The sequence below is a fragment of the Onthophagus taurus genome, chromosome 10, assembly GCF_036711975.1.
Source record: "Onthophagus taurus isolate NC chromosome 10, IU_Otau_3.0, whole genome shotgun sequence".
In the NCBI taxonomy this organism is placed as follows: domain Eukaryota; kingdom Metazoa; phylum Arthropoda; class Insecta; order Coleoptera; family Scarabaeidae; genus Onthophagus; species Onthophagus taurus.
The window spans coordinates 613,908-622,898 of record NC_091975.1 but is presented as its reverse complement, the minus strand read 5'-3'; the positions used below and the strand labels follow the sequence as shown (position 1 = coordinate 622,898).

General features: G+C 31.7%; 4 protein-coding genes across 7 annotated transcripts; 1 reads left to right on the top strand and 3 right to left on the bottom strand.

Moving 5' to 3' along the window:
* Window positions 1–14: 14 nt before the first annotated feature.
* LOC111417975 (cytochrome c oxidase subunit 4 isoform 1, mitochondrial-like) lies at window positions 15–641 on the bottom strand. The gene has a single exon (XM_023050415.2). It carries the CDS (start codon window positions 639–641, stop codon window positions 15–17), a length of 627 nt encoding a protein of 208 aa, XP_022906183.2.
* A 75-nt stretch (window positions 642–716) lies between these two features.
* Window positions 717–6,364, bottom strand: LOC111417974 (E3 ubiquitin-protein ligase Iruka-like). Of its 3 annotated transcripts, none has more exons than XM_023050414.2 (6): window positions 6,158–6,364; window positions 5,977–6,087; window positions 5,677–5,759; window positions 5,291–5,487; window positions 4,972–5,238; window positions 717–1,333 (listed from the first exon to the last, which is right to left on the bottom strand). In XM_023050414.2, exons 1-6 carry the CDS (start codon window positions 6,239–6,241, stop codon window positions 1,191–1,193), a joined length of 885 nt encoding a protein of 294 aa, XP_022906182.1. In that variant the 5' UTR covers window positions 6,242–6,364; the 3' UTR covers window positions 717–1,190. The 3 variants fall into 3 exon arrangements, with proteins under 3 accessions (XP_022906182.1, XP_071055576.1, XP_022906180.1); XM_071199475.1 differs by having other exon boundaries at window positions 5,629–5,759; window positions 6,158–6,331; XM_023050412.2 differs by having other exon boundaries at window positions 5,638–5,759; window positions 6,158–6,331.
* Window positions 6,365–6,692: 328 nt separating this feature from the next.
* Window positions 6,693–7,640, top strand: LOC111417985 (ribosomal protein L24-like). Its single transcript, XM_023050425.2, has 2 exons — window positions 6,693–6,836; window positions 6,899–7,640. The coding sequence occupies exons 1-2, from the start codon at window positions 6,756–6,758 to the stop codon at window positions 7,340–7,342; spliced, it is 525 nt and encodes a 174-aa protein (XP_022906193.2). The 5' UTR covers window positions 6,693–6,755; the 3' UTR covers window positions 7,343–7,640.
* LOC111417984 (Zinc/iron regulated transporter-related protein 88E) lies at window positions 7,369–8,800 on the bottom strand. 2 transcript variants are annotated; one of them, XM_023050424.2, is made up of 4 exons: window positions 8,605–8,799; window positions 7,932–8,546; window positions 7,667–7,879; window positions 7,369–7,613 (listed from the first exon to the last, which is right to left on the bottom strand). In XM_023050424.2, the coding sequence occupies exons 2-4, from the start codon at window positions 8,463–8,465 to the stop codon at window positions 7,452–7,454; spliced, it is 909 nt and encodes a 302-aa protein (XP_022906192.2). In that variant the 5' UTR covers window positions 8,466–8,546; window positions 8,605–8,799; the 3' UTR covers window positions 7,369–7,451. The 2 variants fall into 2 exon arrangements, with proteins under 2 accessions (XP_022906192.2, XP_071055327.1); XM_071199226.1 differs by having other exon boundaries at window positions 7,528–7,613; window positions 7,671–7,879; window positions 8,605–8,800.
* Between the last annotated feature and the right edge of the window lie 191 nt (window positions 8,801–8,991).

Below are 8,991 nucleotides of genomic sequence, written 5' to 3'. Positions count from 1 at the left end.
TGGTTTTAATACAATTAAAACCATCCTTTTTTCCATTCTTTATTCTCATAATCCCATTCGTATGAAAGCCCGTGTAAAATTTCGATTTGTAAATCCAAAATTCTTTTTAATTGGGCCTCCCTTGCTTCCTCTTTGTAAGATTTCGGCCACGGATTTTGCACGTAAACCCTAATACCCATATAAATCCATAACGCGATGCTAACAAACATAAAAGTGAACCCAAAAGTTGACTTCCACTCCCCGGTTGGAGCTTGCATTTCAGCGAATGTTTGGCGAAAAGACGCCCGATACAGAGCTCTTTTATCTTTGCAATCCAAATTTTTCCAATCGCCTTTTTCTTTTTCGCGTAGCGCCGCAATTTGGGGCGAGCACTCTTTCCAACGAATCGATGGAAATGGATACGCCGGATAATCGAAGTACGCAGGTTCCCCGTTTGAGCCATAACCAACGATTTCACGATTACCAATTAAATGACAAAGTTCAGCTTCTTTATCGCTTCCGTCATTGTGAGAGGCACGTTTAGAAGCATGTTTAGGAAATTCTAATGGTGGTCGCTTTAAAAGATGAGTTGCAAAATATCTCGAATCGATTCGAATTTTTCGAAATAATAGTAAGTTTTTGTTATGAAGTGTTAATAACATTTTCTTTCGATTAAAGACGTTGACAAATATTAATGTTTCTAAGGAAATGAAATGGTTTAAAAAATAAAACATATCTACACCATTTTTTTTTATTTATTCATCACGAAATGTGTGTAATTTAAATAATCAAATTTTCTTGCTGATTTGTAACGAAATAAAGATTACCATTAAAAACGAAAGCTAAACGGAAGATGAAGTATTTATAATAACGCGGATTATGTACAAAATATGACAAAAAACTCACTTTTCAAATCTATTTTATGTACACTTTACAGATGTACCCATTTTTCGCATTTTTTTGCATTTTAAGCGAATTATATAAATTAAATAAGTTACTAACATTACTTTACGGTTTTTTCCAACACTTTCTCAATCAGTAGATAACTTGTAACGATTTTTTTTATAAAAAACAGTTTAATACTTTAAAAAAAAAATCCCCGATTTAAATTAAATAATAAAAGATTTTTATAAGTGGTAAATAATAATTTTTTTGAAGCGGACTTCTTACCGTTCTGCGTTCTGTATTTTTCTCCGTACGTTACAAGTATTCTACATTCTCGTATCGCTATTGTAACTAGAACTGGAACTGCTTGTTGCCGATGAATTCGAAGATCCCGCCGATGAAGATAGATTTGAATTCGAACCGGAACTCTGCTGAACGACTTGAAATAATTGCTGAAGTGCCAAACTTGCTATATTTAAAAATAAAAAAATTATATGATTATTTTAATATTAATTAAAATAAAAACAATACTTTTTCTGATCCTTCTAAACCAGATGATTATTTTATATTAGAACTTAACCTAAAAATTCAAACGAACTGTCAACTCAAAAATCTAATTTGACACTAGCGCCATCTTTTGTTGACTTTTACTGTTTCAAATGATTGAAATATTTAAATTAATTCTATAAAATATTAACATTAACATTATAGCTTTGTTTCAGTTAACGTTATAACTGGTTGGAAGCTCGTCAGATACAATCTCACATGTCATATGATGCAGTGATGTTTAAATGTGGTGGAATTATTTGACAGGTGTAATTACCATAGGTAATTGCATATGAGGAATTCCCAACCAGTTGGAGCGTTAATTGGAGCCACTCAAATAGTTTCCAAACAGTTATTCTGTGGTTGGAGCTTTTATATATAAACCCAATCCAACCTGTATTCGAGTGGTTGGGTTCTTAGCTGAATAATTCCAAAATATCCCCAACAGATAGCGCCACATGCGTGCAATTTTTAGTACTAACTTTTTGTTTAGAGAATTGCATTTCTACGAATCTATTTTCTATGGCGCCAAGGACAACGCAAACTCTAACAGTGGATGTTCTGCTTGGGCTATCTCCTTTGCATTTGCATATAAAGAAAGTGACCATTTACAGAAAAAATTAATCATTTACTAGCAAAACCCTTAAAAAATAAGAAAATATGATTATTTTAATGTTAATTAGAATAAAAGCAATACTTTTTCTGATCCTTCTAAACCAGATGATTATTTTATGTTAGAACTTAACCTAAAATTTTTTTTTCCTAACTGTCAATACACGAACTGTCAACTCAAAAATCTAATTTGACACTAGCGCCATCTTTTGTTGACTTTTACTGTTTCAAATGATTGAAATATTTAAATTAATTCTATAAAATATTAACATTAACATTGGTTAGGTTAATGCTCATAGGTTGGAAGCTCGTCAGATGCAATCTCACATGTCATATGATGCAGTGATATTTAAATGTGGCGGAATTATTTGACAGGTGTAATTACCATAGGTAATTGCATATGAGGAATTCCCAACCAGTCGGAACGTTAATTGGAGCCACTCAAATAGTTTCCAAACGGTTATTCTGTGGTTGGAGCTTTTATATATAAACCCAATCCAACCTGTATTCCAGTGGTTGGGTTCTTAGCTGAATAATTCCAAAATATCCCCAACAGATGGCGCCACATGCGCGCAATTTTTAGTACTAAGTTTTTGTTTAGAGAATTGCATTTCTACGAATCTATTTTCTATGGCGCCAAGGACAACGTAAACTCTAACAATGGATGTTCTGCTTGGCCTATCTCCTTTGCATTTGCATATAAAGAAAGTGACCATTTACAGAAAAAATTAATCATTTACTAGCAAAACCCTTAAAAAATAAGAAAATATGATTATTTTAATGTTAATTAGAATAAAAACAATACTTTTTCTGGTCGTTCTAAACCAGATGATTATTTTATGTTAGAACTTAACCTAAAAATTTTTTTTCCTAACTGCCAATACACGAACTGTCAACTCAAAAATCTAATTTGACACTAGCGCCATCTTTTGTTGACTTTTACTGTTTCAAATGATTGAAATATTTAAATTAATTCTATAAAATATTAACATTAACATTGGTTAGGTTAATGCTCATAGGTTGGAAGCTCGTCAGATGCAATCTCACATGTCATATGATGCAGTGATATTTAAATGTGGCGGAATTATTTGACAGGTGTAATTACCATAGGTAATTGCATATGAGGAATTCCCAACCAATCGGAGCGTTAATTGGAGCCACTCAAATAGTTTCCAAACAGTTATTTTGTGGTTGGAGCTTTTATATATAAACCCAATCCAACCTGTATTCTAGTGGTTGGGTTCTTAGCTGAATAATTCCAAAATATCCCCAACAGATGGCGCCACATACGCGCAATTTTTAGTACTAAGTTTTTGTTTAGAGCATTTCTACGAATCTATTTTCTATGGCGCCAAGGACAACGCAAACTCTAACAATGGATGTTCTGCTTGGGCTATCTCCTTTGCATTTGCATATAAAGAAAGTGACCATTTACAGAAGAAATTAATCATTTACTATCAAAACCCTTAAAAAATAAGAAAATATGATTATTTTAATGTTAATTAGAATAAAAACAATACTTTTTCTGATCCTTCTAAACCAGATGACTATTTTATATTAGAACTTAACCTAAAAATTTTTTTTCCTAACTGTCAATACACGAAATGTCAACTCAAAAATCTAATTTGACACTAGCGCCATCTTTTGTTGACTTTTACTGTTTCAAATGATTGAAATATTTAAATTAATTCTATAAAATATTAACATTAACATTGGTTAGGTTAATGCTCATAGGTTGGAAGCTCGTCAGATACAATCTCACATGTCATATGATGCAGTGATATTCAAATGTGGCGGAATTATTTGACAGGTGTAATTACCATAGGTAATTTCATATGAGGAATTCCCAACCAGTCGGAGCGTTAATTGGAGCCACTCAAATAGTTTCCAAACGGTTATTCTGTGGTTGGAGCTTTTATATATAAACCCAATCCAACCTGTATTCTAGTGGTTGGGTTCTTAGCTGAATAATTCCCAAATATCCCCAACAGATGGCGCCACATGCGTGCAATTTTTAGTACTAAGTTTTCGTTTAGAGAATTGCATTTCTACGAATCTATTTTCTATGGCGCCAAGGACAACGCAAACTCTAACAATGGATGTTCTGCTTGGGCTATCTCCTTTACATTTGCATATAAAGAAAGTGACCATTTACAGAAAAAATTAATCATTTACTAGCAAAACCCTTAAAAAATAAGAAAATATGATTATTTTAATGTTAATTAGAATAAAAACAATACTTTTTCTGGTCCTTCTAAACCAGATGATTATTTTATGTTAGAACTAAACCTAAAAATTTTTTTTCCTAACTGTCAATACACGAACTGTCAACTCAAAAATCTAATTTGACACTAGCGCCATCTTTTGTTGACTTTTACTGTTTCAAATGATTGAAATATTTAAATTAATTCTATAAAATATTAACATTAACATTGGTTAGGTTAATGCTCATAGCGTTAATTGGAGCCACTCAAATAGTTTCCAAACAGTTATTCTGTGGTTGGAGCTTTTATATATAAACCCAATCCAACCTGTATTCTAGTGGTTGGATTCTTAGCTGAATAATTCCAAAATATCCCCAACAGATGGCGCCACATGCGTGCAATTTTTAGTACTAAGTTTTTGTTTAGAGAACTGCATTTCTACGAATCTATTTTCTATGGCGCCAAGGACAACGCAAACTCTAACAATGGATGTCCTGCTTGGCCTATCTCCTTTGCATTTGCATATAAAGTGACCATTTACAGAAAAAATTAATCATTTACTAGCAAAACCCTTAAAAAATAAGAAAATATGATTATTTTAATGTTAATTAGAATAAAAACAATACTTTTTCTGATCCTTCTAAACCAGATGATTATTCTAGATAAGAACTTAACCTAAAAATTTGCTTTTTGCAAACCCAATGTTTCTAACTCTAAATCTAGTGTTAGTTTTAGTTGTTCTTACCAGGATTAGTTTGACTATCATCTTGACTATTCTGTTGTTCACCCGTAACCAAATTCTGTCTGCAAATTGGACAAGTTCCGTGTAGTTCCAACCAAGGACGTATACACGGTTCATGATAAACATGTTGACAAGGCAATTGACGCACCTTCTCTTGAAACTGAAAGTCCTCCCAACAAACAGAACATTGCAACTTTGCATTTACCTGACTTTCAGTAACATCAACAGATGGTAAAGCATCAATAACTTCTTTTGATAAAGGTGGTGGTCCTGCAATAATTTCGCCAATTAATTAATTTTATGATTTGATTTATTTTTTAACCTGATGTATCCATTTGATTTAAAAGTTGACTAACGACCGCATCAAGCCCTTCATGTCCCCAAGCGTAATCGCCGGGGTTTCCTAAAAAAACCATGCTACCGGCTCCTCCCCAATTCACTCCAACGCCTAAATTTACTACAAATTCCTGGATGAGATCCTCAAATGGGATTTGACTGCGTATATTTGACGGATTATTCCTAAAATCAGTTAATTTATTAATTTTTTAAGCATATTTCAGATCAAAGTCAGGATAAAGACCCAGTAAATGCAACCAAAAAGAAATTTATCATGCAAATATAGAAAAAGAAGGAGTATTTTTTGTGAATGTCTTTGGTAACCTTTCGAACCTGGGTCGCTGCCTGGATTGGGGATGTACTGCGGCGTACCTGCTCCTTAATGAAGGATTCAATAAGAATCGTCGCCTATCCTCAGCTTGTGGAAACAATCGCAGTGGGCCATAATTAAACAACTGAAATAAATAATTTAATATAAACACTGTTATCTTATGACTAATGTAACCACAATAATTTTAGAATTTTCTAGATTCAAAAACATTGCATGTCAAAATATTACATCACTTAATAAATCAATAAATCTCCAATCTTTATTAATTAAACAAAAAAATGCGTTTATGATTCACTTTTTAACAAGGAATCCTTAAAAAATAATAAAAAAAAATTGATTACCTGATAATTTTCGTCCTCTGAGTCAGTAACATCAGTAAATTCCTCATCGTTATCGCCATTTGAGTCCAATTCCTCTATAAAACCATTACAGCAATGTGGGCAAGTATAATTCTATAATAAAGTTGAAAAAAAATTTAATTGGGGCCTCCATAATCGTGAACATTATGGAAACTTGACGTACAGCTGACGCGTTCTCAAACTGAACATTGCACACGTGACAGTAAAACTTGGACGCCGTTCGTTCTTCTACAGCCGCTTCCGCCATCGTTTCAACAATTTCTATTTTTGTCTCTTAAATAGATTTATTCAACGGGTTTTTTAAATAAATTATTCTTGACACCTGCGACGACGAACGCCATTAGACACTGACCTCAATGTTTTTACCACCAATTTTGCAAAATTCTATTACCAACTATCTAAAAATAAAATCACCAACAATTATTTATTTAATAACACAATTTATACACTTCGCTTGCTTATTATTATAAATCAAATCAATTCAATTCGATTTAAAATCATCGATTTAACATAATTATAATAAAATTAATTATAAATACATTTAATTTTTTATCATCATCATTCAATATTCATTTACTAATATGATAAAAACCGAAAATTATTACTAACAAAATCATTTTAATGAATTAATTCAATCTAATTAGTGATTAAATTAAAATTAATACATAAAATAATAATTAAAGTTTAAGTTGGCACCAAAAATCACAAAATGTCACTTGTCTAAAACACGTTTTCACTATCCGTCAAAATAATTTCCAAATATGCGTATAGAAACGTGTTATTTCTGCTCATCTCGAATATATCCAGGCCACGGCATTCAATTCGTAAGAAACGATTGCAAGGTAACACTTTAAATATGAAAAATTGATTTCGTAATTTTATATAACCTCAATTTTTTTTGTAGATATTTAAATTCTGTCGTTCAAAATGCCATGCAGCCTTTAAGAAAAAGAAGAATCCGCGTAAAACGAAATGGACGAAAGCCTACAGAAAAACGGTGGGTAAAGAGCTTGCAATTGATCCATCGTTTGAATTTGAAAAACGTCGAAATGTGCCGCTTCCTTACAACCGAGAGACGTGGAGTAAAGCTATTAACGCGATGAAAAAGGTTGAAACGATCAAACAGAAACGTCAGAATAATTTCATAATGCAAAGGTTAAGGAAGGGCAGGGAATTGGAGAATGAGCGGGATATTAAAGAGGTGCAACGCGATATTTCTTTAATAAAATCTCCAGCTGCTGGTTTGAAAAAGGCTAAAGTTGGTGAAGAACAAAGAATTAGTGAAAGTGAGGATGATGAGGAAGAGGCTGGAATGGAGGTTGAGGATTGTGGAGAAGTCGTTTTGTAAAAATAAGATAAATTAATTAGAATAAATTGTATAACAAAGTTGTTATTGTCATTAATATCTAAGAAAAGCTTATTATCACATTTTGTTAAGTTACTTTGATTGTCAATATTTACACATAAAAAATAAGTACAGTCATAACTGTAAATCCCATCAATGTTGATAGTAATTGTAAAATGCCTGGTGATCTTAAATGGGTTTTGTGCCATTGAGCTCTTTCTCTGGGTAAAACTTCAATTACTGTTACATATAATAATGTCCCACCAGCTAAACCCTATTGAAATAAAATTAATCTCTATTATATTAGTTCTTTTTAATTAATATTACTTGCAAAATTGGCATCAACAAAGGCGGTAAAACTTGGGGTAAATTGGCTATTTTTGTTCCTATTCCAATTCCTAATGAAGAACCAAACGCAAATAATCCTATTGCTATAAAATATTGACAAGGACTTATTTGTCTTACTGATGATAATTCAGCACCTAAACAAAATCCCACAACCAGTTTGTGAGATGCTACAGCTGCCAACATCATAAGAACCTAAAAAGAAATTTATAAGTTATAAGAAATAACAAAATTTTTTAGAAATAACCTGTTCTGTACTATTTTCTAACCCAACAGCTAATCCCTCCAAAACAGCATGAATAGTCAAAGCTAACAATAAACTAAAAATACCAGTAAAGTTATTACTACAAGGTTCTTCATGTCCGATATGACACAACTGTGAAATATCTTCGTTTTCAACTTGTCTTCCATTCAATGGAGTATTTTCATTTACTTCTGAAGTTGATCCATAATTTTGTGGTTGAACCTGATGGTGATGATGATGTGTCTTTGTAAAGATATTTACAAATTCGTCAACAAAATACAAAATAAAGAAACCACAACATAAAATTAATTCGGCGTATTTTTCATTTTCAGCGCCTAAATCTTCGCGAATCTCCGGTAATAAATGTAACAAAGATGTTGATAATAATACGCCTGCACCGAAACACAACAAACAGGATAAAAATAATTTTGGAATTCTCGTCGTTAATCGAGTAAATAGGGCCGGTAATAACCCGATTATTAAACTACTCAAACCCAATACGATCATCGCCGTTATTTTAGCTTCAATTAATTCCATTTTGTTAAAAACTTTAAGTTAATTTTTTGTTTTGATCGTTGTAATAGGAAGTTATTTATTGTAATAAACCCTTTCTCTTGCCTAAAACATAAATAATTTAATAAAAATTACACTTTTTCAACAAAGAAACTTTTTAAACCATTAGAAAAAGTGAGGTTACCAAATGATTTTTGTATGAGTAATAGAGGAGTAACTTTCGATATCGAATGATGCAAAAATGAATTCCCGTTTAATAGTTATAATCACACAAAGTGTTTAATTGTTGTTATCGTTTATATTATTCATTTTAATTTTTATTCAGGACTGAATTCATTTTATGCAATACAACTAGATGGCGCGATATGTTTGAGTTAATTTAGGTTATTATTATTTATTGTTCAAATTACATTTAATTATTTACACAATAACAGCTTCTATATGCCATGAATTATATTTTTTACCATATTATTGTTTAAAAAATTGATTATTATGAATAAAATTAAATATACCCCGCCATCTAGTTGTGGTGTGTTGCAACTAAATTTGT